A 19,161-nucleotide genomic window follows, 5' to 3' on the forward strand; every position below is an offset into this window, starting at 1 on the left:
AGAGAGAGAGAGAGAGAGAGAGAGAGAGAGAGAGAGAGAGAGAGACAGAGACAGAGAGAGAGAGAGAGGCAGAGAGAGAGAACCAGCCAGCTGTGGTCTTCGTATATATTTATATAATCCTAGTAATCTATGATACTAGGACCAAGGAGAGGACCCCAGTTTGCTTTTCTTTGCTGTGATAAAAACAACCTCACAAAAAAAGCAAGTTGAGGAGTAAAGGGTTTATTTCATCTTACATTTTGCAGTCTAATCATAGGGGAAGGCAAAGCAGAAAGCTGAACAGGATGAAAACCTGGAGGCAGGAACTGATGCAGAAGTCTTGATGGAGTGCTGCTTCCCAGGTTTCTCCCCATGCCTTGTTCAGCCTGCTTTCTTAAATCACTCAGAACCAGTTGGCCAGGCGTGACCCTGTCCAAAATAGGCTGTGTTCTCCCCCATCAATAACTAATCAAGACTTGCCTACAGGCCAATTGGATGGACCAAAGTCCCTCTTCCCATATGTCCCTGGCTTGTGTCAAGTTGACAAAAGAAACTAACCCAAACACAGAGAGAGAAGAGTCAGGATTTCAGTGTCATCCCACACTACATAGAAGGTTTTAGCTTTGTCTAAGTTATATGAAACTCAGTCTCAGGAAAAAAAAAATGGAGAAGAAATAAAAGAATCATAACAGAGTGAGTAAGATTTTATTTTCTACCCACATGTGTTCTCTCTGTCTCCCTATGTCTGTCTGTCTCTGTCTCTTTGTCTCTATCTGTATTTGTCTTTCTGTCTCTCTATCTGTCTCTGTCTCTTCACTGTTTTTAAGCTTCCATTTTGAATCTTTCAATTCAGAGCAGCGTGAGCATATAGCTAGAGCAATATTTGCTACTGCCTTAACACATCTGTGGCATATTTATTTTTGCATCCATCCACTCAGGCAGATTAGGAACATTAAGTTCTTAATGGTGGTGCGTGCCTGTAATATCTACCTTCAAGAGACTGAAACAGGAAGATTGCTGGGACTTTTTGGCAGTCTGAGGTATGGAATAACAGAAAACAAAGTAAACAAAAAAGGTGCATGTTTTTATGTTGGGCAGTGTGAAACTAGAGATAACTTTGCATTGGATGGCAGTGTTTAAACATTTTGTTATGTTAAGTGCAGAGACTCAGACTCTGAGGAAAGGCAACCTGGGGCATCATTATTCAGTTCTCACCAGAGAACAAAGTGAAGAATGAGAAAGTAGCCTGGTTACCCAAAGCCCAGGGGGCTGATCTGACTGCTGGGTCTAAGAGCAGTTCCCTGAAACCCCAGCCACCTTTGTCAGGACATATCATATTGCCTCCATCCATCACCTTCTAAACCAGTCTTGTGACTTTTATTGTTTGTGTCTTTGCTTTTCTCTGTAGAATTACCACTGAATTGTTCTCTCTTGTAAATCATAACTTACTTTAGCCTGTTTCTGAATAGTCCATAAATATAATCACATGTGTATTCTGATGCATCTGGATTGTTTGGTTCACCATTCTGTGCTTAAAAGTTATAAATTGTAAGCATGTTTAAGGATGTGCTTCAGTCGGGATAGATTAAAAGAGAAGAAACTGAAGGGAACAGAGAAGCTGCAGTGACGTTTAGGGACAATTACACCAGTGCCTGTTCCTTAGTGCTCAGTTGATATTATGGGCTCTTCAGTTTTGAACTTCTGGCAACCTACAGGCCCAGAAGAGAAGCTCCAGTGAGGCTAAGTTATAAATTAAAGAAGATAGGGAAAGGCAGACTCCTTTTCCCAGGGGCATTGCTTTCTGGAGCAATTGGTGAAGTGGAAGAGTCTGAGAGGCTCCCTCTGGTGGCCATATGTGATGACACTATGTGTGAGCCCAGAGACTACCATGTAGATTACAAGAAAGACCTTTTAAAGGCTACTTGTGGATTAGTCATTGGAATTGTTTAGAAAATTGTTAAGAAATTAACGCTTCTTTTCCTGTGGGGGAGGGAGGCTTATTTTTAGATGCCACCTGACCTAGGCCTGTCTCTGAGCTTGATCTTCTCAGGTCCTCACCTGTAACTGTGCACTTCTAGAATTCCTATTGAGTCCTACACTGTTCACTAGAGGTGACCTCTAATACTGTCCTTGAATACTTTATTATAAAGAAATGCAGCCATTACATTTTATTCATGAACCAAGGCAACAGGAAACTGAAGGAATTTATTAGTTAGAGGAAATCCTTCTGGTTGGATGATCTCATAAACACCTTAGAGTGTGTATGGGTAGGGTGTGTGTGTGTGTGTGTGTGTGTGTGTGTGTGTGTGTGTGTGTGTGTGTGTGTTAGGAACTGCCTTTTATCATCTCAAAGTGTCAAGGTTGAAATGTTAGTAATGTTCTTTATTGATATTTCTAGGACTTCATTCTGTCCCCTAAATGATCTGTGGGACATGACTGTGACTGCTTAACTTTGAAATAGTCCCAGTGGATCACAACAAATACCTGTCCATAGAGGAATGGAGCAATACATTGGAACTTAGTTCTGCAGGCAGATAATAGAGTAGGAACTGGCGAAGCATATTGTCTCATGGGCCAAACCCAGCTTGCTACCTGCTTTTGTGTGACTTCTGGGCTAAGAATGATTCTTATTTTTATATTATTGAAGCTAAATGGTTTTTACATTTTAATATTGTTGATGCCCCCAAAGTATTTTGTAACATATGAAGATTATGCAAAATTTGAATTTCAGTGTCCACAAACAGTTTTATTGAACCAGAGCCACATATTGACTGTATGTCTGGTCTTTCGGTGCTTTTGAATGATAACATAGAGGCATATAAACCTAACATTGACCACATGGCTCACAAAGTTTTAAATATTTGCACTCTGACCCTAGAAAGAAAACATTGCCCCCCACCCTCGCAATTTTAAGGCAGAGAGGTAGAACACAGTAATTATGTTCAACAATGTAGATGGACCTTATAGCATAATTTAGAATACAAGACACTGGAAACAAAAGACTTAATTGATAAAAAGTTTGAAGATAAGTAGTGGCAGCATATGGTATAGGCTTATCATAAAAGTGGTTAAGAACTATGGGTGCCATGGTAGGCTTCTAGGACCTAGGTACATCCCAATTAGTTTTTGAGATAGAGTCTCCCCACTGAACCTTGAGCTCACAAATTCAACTAGACTGGCTGGACAGTAAATCTTAGGGATCCTCCTGTGTCTGCCTCCCCTGTGCGGGGCTTACAAGTATACTGCTGCATTCCTTTCTTAACATGGGTTATGGGTGTCCTGACCAGTGGGACACTAACGGGAGCACAGCACGAACCTTGAAGGAAGAGGAATGAAAGGGGCAAGAGATACGAGAAACGGACAGCAAGTCTGTGTTCTGATCAAGCTGCCAACACTATTTTTTCTCAGGAGCATTATGTAGCAAAAAAGCAGTGGGGAGGACATGATGCTGGAATGTCAGGTCTGGAGACTCCCTAGCTGATAGGAAGAGATAAGGAAATGCTGAGGGTCTGTAAATGTTTTCAGGGGAAGTGTTAATCACTTCTGGAGCCCACAGGTCTGCAATCCTGTAGGCACTCTTAACTCACAGGGAGATAAGGATTATATCCTAGGCCCGGAACTTGCTCTACAGAGGTGACAGAGGTGAATATCTTACTTAATGACTACCATGGCTATAACCAAATACAGGTCTTTGCTCCCAGCAGATGGGGGTGGAATTCAGGTTCTCACAGGTGCATAGCAAGCCCTTTACTGACTAACTTGTCTTCACAACTCTGATTTTTTTGTATTTTTGTAGCTAGTTGTTTACTTCAGAAGGAAGAGATTTCAACTTGGGGTGTAGGTGAGTGGTAGAACACATGCTCAGTGTGCATGAAACCCCAGATCCATCTACGTGAACTGGAAAGAAACAAAAAAAACAAAGGTGGAGGGAATGGAGAGATACTTCAGTCTGGCAAGTCCTCAGAAGTTTAAATACAGAGTTACCTTTTATCCTAGCAACTTCAATTTTTTTCTTAGTTTTTTAAGACACAGTTTCTCTGTGTAACAGCTCTGGATGTCCTCTAACTAGCTCTTGTAGACCAGGCTTGCTTTAAACTCACGGAGATCCGCTTGCCTCTGCCTCCTGAGTGCTGGGATTAAAGCGTGCACCACCACTACCCAGCTAACTTCACTCTTAAGCATATATGCAAGAGACATGAAAACATGAATACAAAGACCTTATACCATGTTTATAACAGCCCCAAAGTAGAGATCACCCAAATATTTAGTTAGGAGATTATAGAGAAACCAAGTGTGATACTGTGCCACTATGGAATATCATTCAGCAATACAAAGGAATGATGTGCTAATACATGATCTTCTTTAAGATGGATCTTGAAGATATTGTGCTAAGTGAAAGGAGCTAGCCACAAAAGGCCACATCAGATGTTTCCATTTAGGTGAAATATTATAAAATAGGCAAATTCAAAGACAGAAAATATATCAGCGGTTGCTGGAAGACTGAAGAGGAAATGATTGCTAGTGGTTATGAATTTACATTTAGGGGAGATTGGATAGTGTTGGTGATTGCACAAGTCTGGAAATGTACCCAAGTATAAATTGGAATTTTATAGTAGATGAATTAATTATGCATAAACTATGCCTAAAAGAGATTATTGTTCCATGGCCCACTGTGCATTTATATAGATCAGAGCGCTGAAGTCTTAAGGTGACAGCCACTTTATCAACACAGCTCAAGGGATTGGCTCTTCCCACCAGTTTATCCAGTTTAGTCCCTTGGGTCCAGGTTGGTTGAATAGTACAAAGCAGGATCTAGAATTCAGTTAAAAAGCACCACCAAAACTCTAGTTCTCAGAAAAACAAGGCAAATTGAAAGATCATAGCAAAATAACTAGTTTCTTTGAGCTTTCCCTGTGATTCTATCTAGCTTGCTTCCCACTTCCCTGACCTGAGAGCAGTGAGACTCTTGCCATTGGCTACTGTTTAAGCATTGCTACGTCTGAGTGGGGACTGCTAGCTTCTTGCAGGTTACTGTGAGGATCCATTGCTTGCCTGTATGAATCCTTTCTCTTACACTTTATTTTTCTTTGTTCCCCCCACCCCCGCTTCCTTCTTTCCTTGCCCCTCCCCAGCTCTTTTGAGACTTGTCTCTCTCTATAGCTCTGCTTTTCCTGGAACTTACTATATAGACCAGAATGGCCTTGAATTTGCAGCAGCCCTCCTCCCTTAGTCTCTCAATACTAAGATTACAGGTATCTGCTGCTACACCCAGTTGTAGGTATCTGTTTATAGATAGTTATCATACTGCTTGTTCCTCACTTCTAGATGGTACGAACAATAACGGTTACTTTTGAGAGTTTGAGGCAATTGGCCTGATTATCTCAATTTGAATTTTGCCAGTACTAAAGAATACATATTTTCAGTTTTTCCTCTCTGTACTACTCACTAGTTAAATACAAGTGGCAGTGAAGATAGCTCTGAAAATTCTGGAACACAGCAAGGGCCTAAAAATTAGCTGTGACACAAATTATTTTAATTAATTAATAAATGTTTGTTTGTCCCTGAGAGAGTAAAAGGACTAGTCATTAACTTTCAGTCACTGTGTCACGTGGCTTGGCAGGTCAATGGAGGTCACATAGCCAGACTGAGGATTCGTGCAAATATCTCAGTGGTTTGTCCACTTTGAATAGGGAAAATTCTTATTTGAAGAAATTAGTCTCTAATAAATGCAAATATTTTAATGGTATTTTAGGGAAAAAAGATTTAAAATTTCTGGCATAGATTCCTATTTTAGTGACCTACTTCACTGTTCTTTGATAAAAGCAACTATAGGAGGCCCCTGAGAAAGCACCATTGGAACTGGGCATGGTGATGCATGCCTTTAAACCCAACCTTTAATTCCAGCACTGGAGGGGTTTGGGGGAAGGAGGCAGAGGCAGGCAGCTGGATCTCTGTGAATTCGAGGCCAGTCTGGTCTACAAAGTAAGTTCCAGGACAGCTGAGTCTATTGAAATCAAACACCATTGAAACCGTAGCCTCCTCTGGCTGAAATGGAACCTGGGATTGGGTGCTGCTGTTTGTTAGCCAGAGACTCCACATAGTCACCATAACAGTACCCTGTGGCAAGTCCTGCTACAATCTCTGTTTTGTAGCTGGGAAAACTGAGACCAGGTAAGGCTCAGCAACTAGCCTACAATCATATCACTGTGGAGTGTCTTAACTGAGTAGGAACTCATACAGTATTGCCCCAAGGTCTTAATAGTGCTACCTTTCAGGATGAAACTCAAAGTATAGCGGGAAACATGTATTAAAGAATTAACTTGGGCTAGGGACGGAACTCAGTTGGTAGAATGCTTGTTTAGCAAGCACTAAAACCTGGGTTCCATCCCTAGCAGCACATAAACTGGGAGTGATCATGTACACCTGCCATCCACAGCACTGGGAAGGTGGAAGCAGGGGATCAAAGTTCATGCCTTTATTCCCAGCACTCTTGAGGCAGATATCTGTGAGTTCGAGGCCAGCCTGGTCTACAGAGCAAGTTCCAGGACAGCCAGGCTACACTGTGGAACACTGTCTTAAACCCATCCCCCAACCCCAAAAATGTTCAAGGACATCTTCAGCTATATAGCAAGTTGAAGGTTGGCTTGAACCATGTCTCAAAAACAAAGTAGTACTTGATATTTGAAACTAGCATGCTAGTAAGTCCTTTACCACTGAACTACAGTGCCAGCCAGCCATCTATTTTAAAGTATACCTATGAAAAACTATGATAACATGTTATAGTGACTTACAACCTAAGATGGTCAGAAATAATTAATATTTTCTTCTAGATACTTTCTGTATTTGTGAAAACTTTTTTCTAAGGTGAATGGTCAATTCTATTTTTCAAAAATGGTCACAACACTGTTCCTGGATTCCAGGTGTTTTCTAGAGACTCAGCACTCCCCCATCAGGATTATGATCTATTTTCCACCCACTTGACCTTGAGTGTGCTTTTGCAACAGCCTGCCTGACTTCTGAGGCTAAGTGAGGTAAAATGACACAGATTCTTTTTGGTGTCTGTCAGGACACAGTCACCTTGGAGTCTAGGGCCTCCAAGTAAGAAGGCCTACCACCCAAAGCAATCATATTGGAGAGGCCACATGGCAGTACCATGTGGAGCCTCAGCTATTCTAGTCCTCATTTGTTGATGCTCCCAAGCTGGGCACAGCTGATAGTGAGCAAGCTTTCAAATGATTTCAGGCCCTGCTGACTGTACTCTCCTGAGCAATCTCTAGTGAGAACTGTCTTTTTTTTTCCTGGTCAAATCCCAGTGCTATTAATGACAAAAATGAGGCACTTGTTCCTATGTAAGCCATCATGTTTTGAGATCAACAATAAATGACCTATATATCTCATGTTACTTTTATGGTTATAATAAAAGTGATACAACTAGTTTCTGCCTTCCTAGCACTGGGATCGCAAGTTTTGTGTTACTCATCCTGCTTTTTTCATGGATTCTGTGGATCTAACTCAGGTCCGCATGCTTGTGTGGCAAGCACTTTCTTGAGGCAAGCTAGTCCCTTATAGTACTATCATAAGGCGAAAGGACAGAGGTGTTATATTAAATATTGCTGTCTGTAGCTAAAGAAAAAGGTCTGCCCAATGCAAAGCTATGCTTCTTGAGCTACTTTCTTGGGCTCCTAGTCAATAATTCCTTTTACCTCCTTCACCCAATCCATTTGCAGTAGAGCTCAGCTCCCCTCTCCCCGTACCAACTTTCCTGCCAGTCATGGTAGAGCATAGCAGCACTTCAAGATACCAGTCCTAGTTTCTTGCTTTCTCTAAGCATGCCAATGACATGTTTTCTTGCTCACAGTGGTCTTCTGTTGGCCTTATATCCTCAAGATCAAGGACAGACCCAGAAACTTTAGACATTGCCCATGAGTACTGGCCTTACCCATTTATTGAGTCCTTGTCCAATCTTCACTGCCTCGTATCTGGAAATGAAAGTGTCCAAAAGCACTGTGAGAAGCACCTGGAACTGTTTACCTGCTGGGCACTAATACCACTTCTAATATCACTACTTTCTTGAGTCTGAGCTTGCGTGATGCTTCCAGAGGTGAACCTGAAAATTCTGAACCCTTAAGTCCAGAAAGATTCTGCTTTGACCTGGAAAGATGAATATAGACTAGAGTGTCCTGAAGACTGACTCAGTACTCAGAGAAAAAAATAACTTTTAAACCTCTTCTGACTAACAGTATGAGTTCATACCACTGGGCTCAGTTTTAAAACCACAGAGTCAGGGGCTGAAGAGATGACTCAGAGATTAAGAGCACTGGTTGCTCTTCCAAAAGTCCTGAGTTCAATTCATACTAAACACCATCTAGAATGAGATCTTGTGCCCTCTTCCGGAGTAAGGCATAAATGCAGGCAGAATGCTCTATGCATAATAAATAAATCTTTAAAAACAAACAAGCAAAACAAAATGCCACAAAGTCATTGAATTCCAGATCTGAAAGTACGCTTACAACACATATTTTATGAATAAGAAGATTAAAGCTCATAAAAGTCAAGGAGCCTTTTCCCATCATCCCACAGCTCTTCAGGGTGGAGATAAAATTTTTCAGGGACTTGAAGATTTGATATATTATTTGGGTCTTTCTAAACAGTAGTACCCTTCAGAGTGAAACCAGAATTTTAGAGTCAAAAAATGTAGTCCCATAGAACTATTTGTTAGTGTTTTATCAATAATGTTGTCTTGCCTTATTCTTACAAGTACCTAAGGGGAAGTCTTGCTTCTATACTTCAGAGATGTGAAGAAACTGGAACAGAACTGAAAGTCTAGGCAGAACCTCTTGGGAGAACACATGCTGGGGATCAAATTTCATTTTCCCAGGCTCCTAATTTAGTTTTTTTTCGGGGATGTGGCACCAATCAGCCAGAAGGGAATGGTCAACTGAAAATTGCCAAGTAACTTTGTTGTAACCCAGATGCTGATGCATTAAATGAAATAAAGAATCTACCAGAGTTTGTTTGGGGGGGGTCAGTTGTTGTCTGTGCTTTGTATGGCTGGGCCTTCTTTTGGCAATGGGCACAATCAAGGGCTTCTGCAGCGTGATCCTGGTGGCTTTTGATTTTTTGTTCTGAAAGACCTTTACCCTCAAAATCATACTGATGATGTCCCCAAGGCTGTTGGTCTAAAGTACCCTGAACCAAACAGTAACTACTGACAAACTCACTTCTTTGCTTTTGCATTTTTTTGTTCATGTATCTTCTACTCACACTTTTTTCTCCTCTCCCTTCTCTCTCATTTATGATGACATTAAAATGTCTTTCTATTTTAGGTGGTTGCAAGAAGTTCCAATGGGCTTTGCTCCCCCCGTGGTCCAGAAATAATGCATACAATTGAATTAATTCAGTGAAGGTTATTGAACACCAGCTGCATTTCAGGCCCCAAACACAGAGAGGCCAAAATGACTTTTTTTCATACAGCAGAAGATCACAGTAAAGGAGGAATGGTGTGATGTACATAGCAGTTCTAATAAGGGAGGCTTTGAAATGCCTAAGTAGGATGCAGCAGCTCTCTCTCTGGGGAAACTAATTCAGTCTCTATAGGTGAGGAGGTGCAGCAAAACGCTCTGCAGAGTAAATCAGAACTTTCCAGGCAGAGACCAAGAAACCTTTCAAAGGATCAAAGGAGAGCAGCAGCACATTCAAAGGGATGGCGTTGGGGGCAGATATGCTGAGTGTTGCCATTTAGTTCAGGATGGCATGTTCTTTTATACGTAGTGTGTGTGTGTGTGGGGGGGGGCTTGATTATTGTTGATCTTTATCCAAGTGATTTCCTGCCTTCTTTCATCTCTAGAATACATTACATCTTTACCAACACCCAACTATATACTGGCTAGGTTTCCTTTAAATAATACAGATTCCTATTCTGAGGGTGAGCCGACCCATTCAGAGTAGCTTTTAACATCAAAGTCCTAAATGGCATCATTGATGCTATCACTGCTAACACATGCATGTCTTTGTTGGGCTCTGGTAAATTGAGTTTACGGGATAGAGTCTGTTTTCATCTGCTGTTGAAGACTTTGATCCCAGTCTCTTGGAGGCTTCATGCTGAGACTAAGCCTTACAGATACTTTTTGCCTTAAGGGATTAGATAAAAGTCCTAGGTGTCCTGCATGTTTTCCAAAGTCCTTTGTAGGTAAATAATGGTTGTATAGGAGAGAGTCTGTCTTCTCATGCAGAGTATCACCAGCATGTGCTAGGGAAAATTCTGGTCCTTCTTATCTCTTCTGGGCATTGTCATCCATTGCTGCTTCAATCCCCTTCACCACTGGAGTTGTTTTTCCTTACTACAGAGTGGACTTCACTAGACTTCATTTTCCAGAGCCAAAGTGGGCATGACTGTATGCTGATAAAACTTGATTTACAAAATTATATGGTCAGACTTTTCCTGTATGGTGGATTTGCAGAGACTTGATGTAGGTGATTCAGGTCAACAAGGGATCTCAGATTCAGACTGGAGGATGCTGTCTTTCTTTGATACAATGGCCTCAAGGTCATAAGCACAGCTATCATCTGCCAAGCAAAATGTACCTGTTGGGAAGAAAGACTAAAAATAAGTGGTGCAAATGGTGACGTAGAATTCCTACACCATACTGAGCTGAGAGAGTTGATCATTAATCAGGTGACTTATCCACCCTACAGACTTCACAGAGGTGAAGGGGATTGAAGCAGCAGTGGATGACAATGCCCAGAAGAGAGAGGAAGGAACAGAATTTTCCCTAGCTCATGCTGGTGATACTCTGCATGAGAAGATAGACTCTCCTATACAACCATTATTTACCTACAAAGGGACTTTGGAAAACACGCAGGGCACCTAGGACTTTTATCTAATGCCTTAAGGCAAAAGAGCATCTGTAAGGCTTAGTCTCAGCATGAAGCTCCCATATCTGGCTGGACTCCAGTTACTCCTCCGTTTGTGCTATCTCACTGGGCAGAGTTCCCTTCATTTTCCTTGCCCATGTTGTCTCTGTTTGTACCCTTTGCAGTCATCCCTTGGTCCTTTCTCCTTGTTCCAAGAGAGACATCAGCGACTCCTTTGGGGGTACCTGGGAGGCAATCAAAACTCAGTTGATTGCTTATTTTTCCCTACTAATTCTGGGTCTAGTGGTCATACCTGACATTCTCCATCAATGTCTGTAGATGAATGCACTGTGGGGAAGGCTCAATGGGAAAAGCTCTTGTCCTGCAATTATGGGACTTGAATTCAGATCCCCATGACCCTGTAAAACTGGTTGTAGTAACATATTTATGTATAATTCCAGAGATCCTATTATGAGATGTGAATGAGACAGGGGAAGCCCAGGAAGCTGGGGAGCCAGGTAGCCTGGTGTACACAGTGATGAATGATAGATCTTGTCTCAAAGAAGGTAGGGGGCAAAGTGCAGCACCTAGGCTTGCCCCCTGGCACTTGTCTGCACACACACACACACACACACACACACCTTCACCTCTCCCCTAAGTGAAAAGCTTGCTGATGGGTTTATTCTCTGGATTGACTTTTTCACTGTAGCACTATAGCCTGGAGTAGGTGCTGCAGTAGAGACTTAGTTAGATTTCAGGTAGTCCCGTCCCCACTTTTTGAGATAGGTCTCAGTTTGTAGCCCCATTTTGAATTCATGGCAGTCTTTCTGCCACATCTAACGAGTACTGGGATTACATGCATGAGCCACTCTGTCCAGTACCAATTTTCCTTTAGTAGCAGAACCAAATCTCTATTCCTCCATTAACTGAGGTGTTTTTTGTTTTTTGACAAGACCCCTGCATTGTGTGTCTACAACCTGTCATCTTTCCTCATCAGAGAGTTTCCTTATTATAAGAGGTTTTGACCATATTGTTTTGTGAAAATGAGAATGCTACCAGCTTTCTAATTTTATTCCTTCCCTTATATTTTTGGTTATGGTATTGGTTGCTACCGACTTATGCAATGTGTTTCTTCTCTGGATACTCATCAGTAGGTGTAGTTTTCAACTTGGCACAGCTCAGACCTCAAACTTTGAAACTTAAAACAGCTGAGTTGCACAGATGGTCAATAAATCAATCATTGTGGCCATTTTATTGCTTGTAAGGTGATTACCATATTTTGTTCATAGTGACTTTTCTAGTTGATTCAAGTGAAGTTTCATCAGGACATGGTTGAGTCTTCTAGATACGTTAATATATAAAGCAATGAGAGAGGTCTGAACAGAAGTATTTTTATAACCACCTTCAATGTTTTAACCATTGATTCCTAGCCTTTTGTGGCCTTCATACTATAATTCAAATTTCCATGTTTTTGCCAAAGTAATTTTTATTTGGTGCATTTTCCAGGCTTATGTCTTTGTAGAAGTCATTTATTTTTTTCGGTTAACCTGAGTGAACATTGATCCTGCTGCAATTTTTTTTTCTATTCCTCAAATGGACTCCTATGTGATCTGGGAATGAGACTCGGAGGGTGGCAGAATATGGGAGGTTTATGATCAATGGGTTTCCAGGCCAGGGGAGTCTGAACAGTTGTAATGGAATTGTTATCTAAGACATTCAAGACTTTTACTGTCCTGGCAGCAAGATCCATTTTGACTGTGTTTTAAGAAAAACTTAAGTGAGTGTCTTTTCCCAGTGCTCCTTGCCCAGGTCACTGTGCTGCCAGCTTTGCATGCCTCTTGGCTATCAGTAGTCTGTCCTACTGCTTTTGTTGATATCCATGGCCCTCCTCTCTCAGAGAGCTGCTGCCACCTACAGATTGCTTTGATGGCCACTTGTGAATAAAAGTTACTCTGCAGCTACTGTTACACATCTGGATGATGACAACCACAGAGGCTGTTTACTTCTTTTGTTTATTCTGTCTCTCAGGAGGACCAATGATTTTGGTTATTATTATTATTTGACAATCTGACTGTTTCCTTTTATAGAACACAGAAAGAAGCTCATACTTATTTGTGAACCGTATTTACAAATTTGCCTATTCACTAAAATTTGCCATTTTCTGTGTTCTTCAGTAGAGCATCCCTGTAACAAAATAGCTTATCTAGTCAACGTAAAAAGAAGGAGGGTTTATTGGGTTCATGGTTTTTGAGAATTCAGTCTGTGATCAATTAGCCACCTTGCTTTGGGATTGTGGTGACAGTGTACATTGTGGTACGATTGTGTGGTGGAACAGACACTTACTTCATGGCCAGGACATGAGAGGGGAGTGAGGGGAAGGAGCTGGGGCCCAGTACTTTCCTTTGGGGCACACACAGTTTATCATCTAAGGACCAACCCCCTCCCCCTCAGCTCCAGCTCAAGGTTTCACTTCTTTTTAATAGTGCCACCTTGAGGATAAAATATGTAATACTCAGATTTTTAGGGGACTTTCAAGAACCTAACTATATATAGTACCAAGTCAGTAGTGGCAATTTTGTGTAGAATGGTGAAAAGTTCAAGTCATCAGGAACACATCTGGCAGCTGTGGCCAGAGAAGATAACCTTTGCGTTTCCATGGTCATACTGTGAACAAGTGACTTTTTCCTGTTTTATTTAGTTCCTCACTAAAAACAAAACCTCAAACTTGTGTTCCTTTTGTTGGTAATTTTGCTTTTTTAAAATGTCCTTGTTCCTATGTCATAGAGCATTGTTTGTGATGTGCTTTTTGGAGAAAATATATCTGATAGAGAAACTTTGATCAGGCCTCAGGAGTGATGCAGTTGGTTGAGTTCAAGGATACTGAGTGAGGTGTGTCTATCAAATAAAATATCTTTAAATAAAAACACAAACAAAAAGATGATTTATTGATAGGTTGAAAAAATTTGTGAGCAGAGGCTTGCAGGATTCATTTGGTGGCATTGTTTGGTATTTCTTAATTCAATGTTCAATATCACTTTGTAGAAGATAACTGGTGAATACTAAGGATGAACTGTGTACATATTACATTACAGCAGAGATACTGGAAATAATTTTTATGTTATATAAAAATGGAAGCAGGAAATAGTGGCATATGCTTGTAATCCTAGTACACAAAAGGCAAAGATAAGAGAATCAAGAGTTCCCCGACATTCTCTGTAATAACGTCAGTCTGGGCTACATGAGACCCTTTCTAGAAACAGTTAGAAAAAGAATTAATGGTAATGTATGTTGACTGAGTTTTCTGTCTTGCACAGTTCCCGCAATCATTAAGTCCCAAAGAAATCACACAGAGATCTACATTAACTATAAACTGATTGGCCCATTAGCTCAGGCTTCTTATTAACTCTTACAACTGATGTTAGCCCATTATTGTTGTCTGTGTTAGCCATGTGGTTCAGTACCTTATTCAGCAGGGCAGTCACATCTTGCTGCTTCTATGGTCAGGTCAGGACTGCTGAGGAATGGGCTTCCTCCTTCCCAGAATTCTCTTGTTATCATTGACTTACCTATACTTCCTGTCTGGTTGTCTCACCTATACTTCCTGCCTGGCTACTGACCAATCAGTGTTTTGTTAAAATATAATTGACAGAATACAGACATTTGTCCCACAACCAAATGTACTTGCCTAACATGTGAAAGGTCTATCCAGCACACAGCACTACATGTACCCCTCCACATAAACACACACACATAACACACACCCTACCACACACAGAAATACACACCAACACACAAAATACACATATAAGCAGAGAAAAAGAAAAGTAGATTGTTCTTGGATTATGGTGCTATATTCATGTTGTGGTCATGCTTACTTTGTTTCTTTGTGGAGCTGGGGATCAAACCCAAGCTCTCATGCATACTATGCAGATACTCTTGTCCTGAGCTACACACGAGCCCTGTTTGCATTTTAACAGGTGGACTTCTCTTCCAGGAGTAACTAGCATGGTCAGCTCAGGAGCCATGAGTGCCTCTGGGAACCTAATGGACTTCCTTGATGAGCCTTTCCCTGATGTGGGGACCTATGAGGACTTTCACACCATAGACTGGCTAAGGGAAAAGTCCCGGGACACTGACAGACACAGAAAGGTACGTGGTACTATGCTAAAGGAGTCTTTACTGATAGATCCACAATGCTTCCATCTGCAGGTTATAGTCTGAGCCTGAGGCTGTGCATCATGTGTGGCTTCCACAGCAGGAAAGATCTAGTAGAGGAAGCAGAGACAAAGACTGAGAGTTACAATATCAGGGACTTTGGGTAGAAATATGACCAGTGTAAACAACAAAGGGACCCTGAAGTCAGACACATTTGAACCACCTCTTGCCCTTAACACCTTCATGGTGGTTGAGTTTGAGGCTGTCTTTTCTGGGCCTCATTTACTCATTAATCCTTGAGAAAAAAGTGATGACATTGAAGATCGGATGAGATTGTATGTGTGTCTGTGTTATGTTATTACGCTGCCAGATATCTAGTGTATACTAGAATATGGCAAATGCTATGGCTCATTTATGAGGGATGATTAGAGAGTTTTTTTTTCAGAGAGGTAAGATTTTAATTTGTTCTCTCAATGTGACCAAAAATTTGGTAGTCAGAGAGAGAGAGAAAAGATCTTAAATATAGGGAGTGTTTTTTTTTTTTTTTAATTCACGGAAACATGAAAGAATGTGACACCTTCAAATCATTCCAGGGAGTCCTGGGTTTGTTGGAGGATTCCCAGAAGGAGATGAATAGAGATGAGCCTAGAAGAGTATGCTACGTGGCTGTGTTAGGAATGATTAAATAACCCATGGGGAGGAGATGGTGAAGGCTGAAGAGGACAGTAGAGAGGTACTGCAGAGAGACAAACAGGAAGCATAGGAGTGTGGTCACAAGGCAGGAGGAGTTCTTACTGGAGGCTGAAAAAAAAGATGCCTGTGGGATCATGATCAAGCCTCAAGCCATGTAGGGCTTTAGAGAAGGGAGCAGAGTGAAATGGAGTCATAGAACCATAGGTTCTTGTCAGACAAGGCAGGGCTTTTGCTAATGAGTGGAGGAAGGGGAGCAGCAGGGGCTTGGAAATAGTATGCTGTGCAGCTCAGTGTGAGGTTGGGCTCACCTTGGAGAGTGAGAGAGCCCTAGCCTGCAGATAGTTGCTGAAGCTTGAGACATGGCCAAGGTGGCTTGGGCACTTAAAGAGAGATGTGGTGGCAGAAACCGGACCCTGGAAAAGTTAGGGTACACATTTTGCGTACAGAGGAAGGCAGGTTGGGATCAGAGCCAAAGACTTGGAAGAAGCAGACGGGAATGAAATAGGAAGCCAAGAATAGGTGGGGGGATGATGATGTTAGAGGAGTGTAGGGCTCCCCCAGAATGGGGAGGGAAAGAGGTATGCTATAAAAATGAAGAGTTAGAGTATCCCTAAAAGAGTACTTAATTAAAAATCCATATTGAATCTGATTATCTAAAATCCATTTTGAAGGGAGACACTGATCCTGCGCTGCATCCATATAGCCTTGTGAACTAGAAAGCCCATTTAATCAGTCTTGCATTGCTGCAAGAACAGTTTGACCGGGAATTTGATGGCTTAATTATATTCATCTCCTCAGTCACGTTGTTTCCTGAGGAATCTACTTCAGAGAAAGAAGCAGGAAATGGACTTGTGTTCTGATCAACTGCTTTGTGTATTTTATTTTTAGATAACCAGCAAAAGTAAGGAGTCAATCTGGGAGTTCATCAAGAGCCTGTTGGATGCGTGGTCAGGATGGGTGGTGATGCTACTCATTGGGCTGCTGGCAGGTAAGTGCAAGATATGTATGTGTGCTGTACTCTGTTGTAGTAGGAGAGGTGAGGCTGCGTCCCCGGCACCCGACCGCCCGCATGGCTAGCTTATGCCCTGAAATAATTACATGGAAACTGTATTCTTTTAAACACTGCCTGGCCCACCCTCTTATTGACTAGCTCTTACATATTGACCTAACCCATTTCTAATATCCCTGTAACACCATGAGGTGTCTTATCAGGGAAGATCTTAACCTGCATCTGTGTCCGGTAGGAGAATCATGGCGACTCCTCAATCTGCTTCTTTCTCCCAGCATTCTGTTCTGTTTACTCCACCTACCTAATTTTATGTCCTATTAAAGGGCCAAGGCAGTATCTTTATTTAACCAATGAAATTAACACAAAACAGAAGACTCTCACATCATTACTCTGTTGTAATAGGAGCGGCGGGGCTGCGTCCCCGGCACCAGGCCGCCCACATGGCTAGCTTATGCCCCGAAATAATTACACGGAAACTGTATTCTTTTATAAACACTGCTTGGCCCATTAGTTCCAGCCTCTTATTGGCTAGCTCTTACATATTAATCTAACCCATTTCTAATAATCTGTGTAGCCCACGAGGTGGCTTAACAGGGAAGATCTTAACCTGCGGCTGTCTGGAGTGGGAGAATCATGGCGACTCACTGAATCTGCTTCTTTCTCCCAGCATTCTGTTCTGTTTTCTCCTTCCACCTAATTTTATGTCCTATTAAAGGGCCAGGGCAGTTTCTTTATTTAACCAATGAAACAACAGATAGAAAGATGACCCTCCTCCATCGGTACTCCTAGTACCCCCACACTCCAGATGTTTAGGAGACACTGAAGCTATGGAGTATTCATCTTCTATCTCAATGTAAGAGATTTATTGATTGAAAATACCTGAATGACTATTTTTTTTTCTAGAATCTACCAAGACTAAGGCAGGAGCCTGACCTTAACTGTGGCATCACAGACCAAAACAGAGATAGCTCACAAAGCAAGTGTGAACTTCTGGAAAGTTGCAATTAACAGCGCTATTTGGCCTTGTGCATACACTGCATAGATTTATGACTACCCTGGGATTTTACTGAAAGCACACATTTTATATTCTGTTATACCTAGCTATCTATGGGGTTACAAAATGTGGAAGCATTATAATTTTGAAGCATCAAGCATCACATGTGGTGGGCTTTTCCTACTACTTGAAAGCCCTGAAATGCATGATTGAGCATGCTATGACATTCAAAATAATGTTAACCACCCACAGGATCCAAGGTGAATCCAGGACAGTTGCATCTAGACTATACACTGTTCCAACCCGTAGAGACTCCTCATCTTCCGTTGTCATAATCTCAATGCCGTTTTGTGGATAGTAGATATTTGGGTCTTTGTGGTAGTCGTTTGCTGAAGTTAGCTTCTTTTTTTAGAAGACTATGAGGATTGGTATTAAACAGCATTTCTGGAGAAAACACTATGATGGTGTAAAGACCTTTTTTCCCTTTATGATTCTAATGTGTAACTGGAGGCAGCAAACACTTAGAAAGCTAGTTCTACAGCCACAGTAAAAAGTGAAGGAAGGTACAGAATGAAGGGGTTTTAAAGATAGGTACATCCAGTGTTCTTTGGATTTGGATGCATATTGGAGCAAGATCTAGAAAGTAGCACCATTTTCCCTTGGCTCTAATGGGGGGAGGGGGAGGACTCAGGTGTCCAATTGCCTGGATGGATGTTCCCTTGGTTTTATTTGGGATCCTCGCAGAGGAATCACACTTATCCTCTGCAGAACTAATTTACCAGAATTTACCATAAGGCGGCACTGTTGTACCACAGACCAAAGCAGAGATGGTTCACAAAACAACTTGCATCAGCAAAGGAGATTGGATGAAGAGTAATCTGACTGTGAACAGTTGAAAAATGATGGATTTGGGGGTAATCATCAGATCTTGCTCACATGTCACTTTCTACTTGAAACTTTCTCTGATCATTTCTCTAAAAAAAAATCACATCTTTCTCTCACTGAGTCTCTCTCTCACCAGTTTTAGTTTCTCTCTCTCTCTCTGTCTCTGTCTCTCTCTGTCTCTCTCTCTCTCTCTCTCTCTCTGTGTGTGTGTGTAACAGCTTTACTGAATTATACTACACATATTGCATTATTAACCCATTTAAAGTGTACAATTAAGTGGTTTTTAGTGTATTTATAGAGTTTGCAATTATCATCATGACCAATTTTAGAACAATTTTATCATTCCCACCTGAATATTATCTGCACCTTTTAGCTATGGAAGGATCTAAACCATTACCAGTCTACTTCCTTTCACTGGAGATTTGTCTGTTCTGGACATTCCATGTAAATGGAATTGAACATTATGTGTGTCTTTTGAAGTGGACCCAGTTCCAGATGCCTGGCCTGACCTTAACTGTGACACAAAAGCTAGATGACAAGAACTTTTCTTTCTCGTATATAAACTAGTTGAAGTAACACACACACACACACA

The 19,161-nt window shown here is 41.4% G+C and overlaps 1 protein-coding gene across 2 annotated transcripts in view; it reads left to right on the top strand.

The window, feature by feature from the left end:
- The window catches only part of Clcn4 (chloride voltage-gated channel 4), a 70,205-nt gene that overhangs the window by 12,571 nt on the left and 38,473 nt on the right, over positions 1-19,161 (top strand). The window contains exons 3-4 of one of the 2 annotated variants that reach the window (XM_005358701.1): positions 14,811-14,982; positions 16,570-16,669. In XM_005358701.1, the coding sequence (XP_005358758.1) occupies positions 14,811-14,982; positions 16,570-16,669 (272 nt within the window). The remainder of the gene's footprint in view (positions 1-14,810; positions 14,983-16,569; positions 16,670-19,161) is intronic. The other variant, XM_005358702.1, reaches the window with a different exon arrangement.

The sequence above is a fragment of the Microtus ochrogaster genome, chromosome X, assembly GCF_000317375.1.
Source record: "Microtus ochrogaster isolate Prairie Vole_2 chromosome X, MicOch1.0, whole genome shotgun sequence".
In the NCBI taxonomy this organism is placed as follows: Eukaryota; Metazoa; Chordata; class Mammalia; order Rodentia; family Cricetidae; genus Microtus; species Microtus ochrogaster.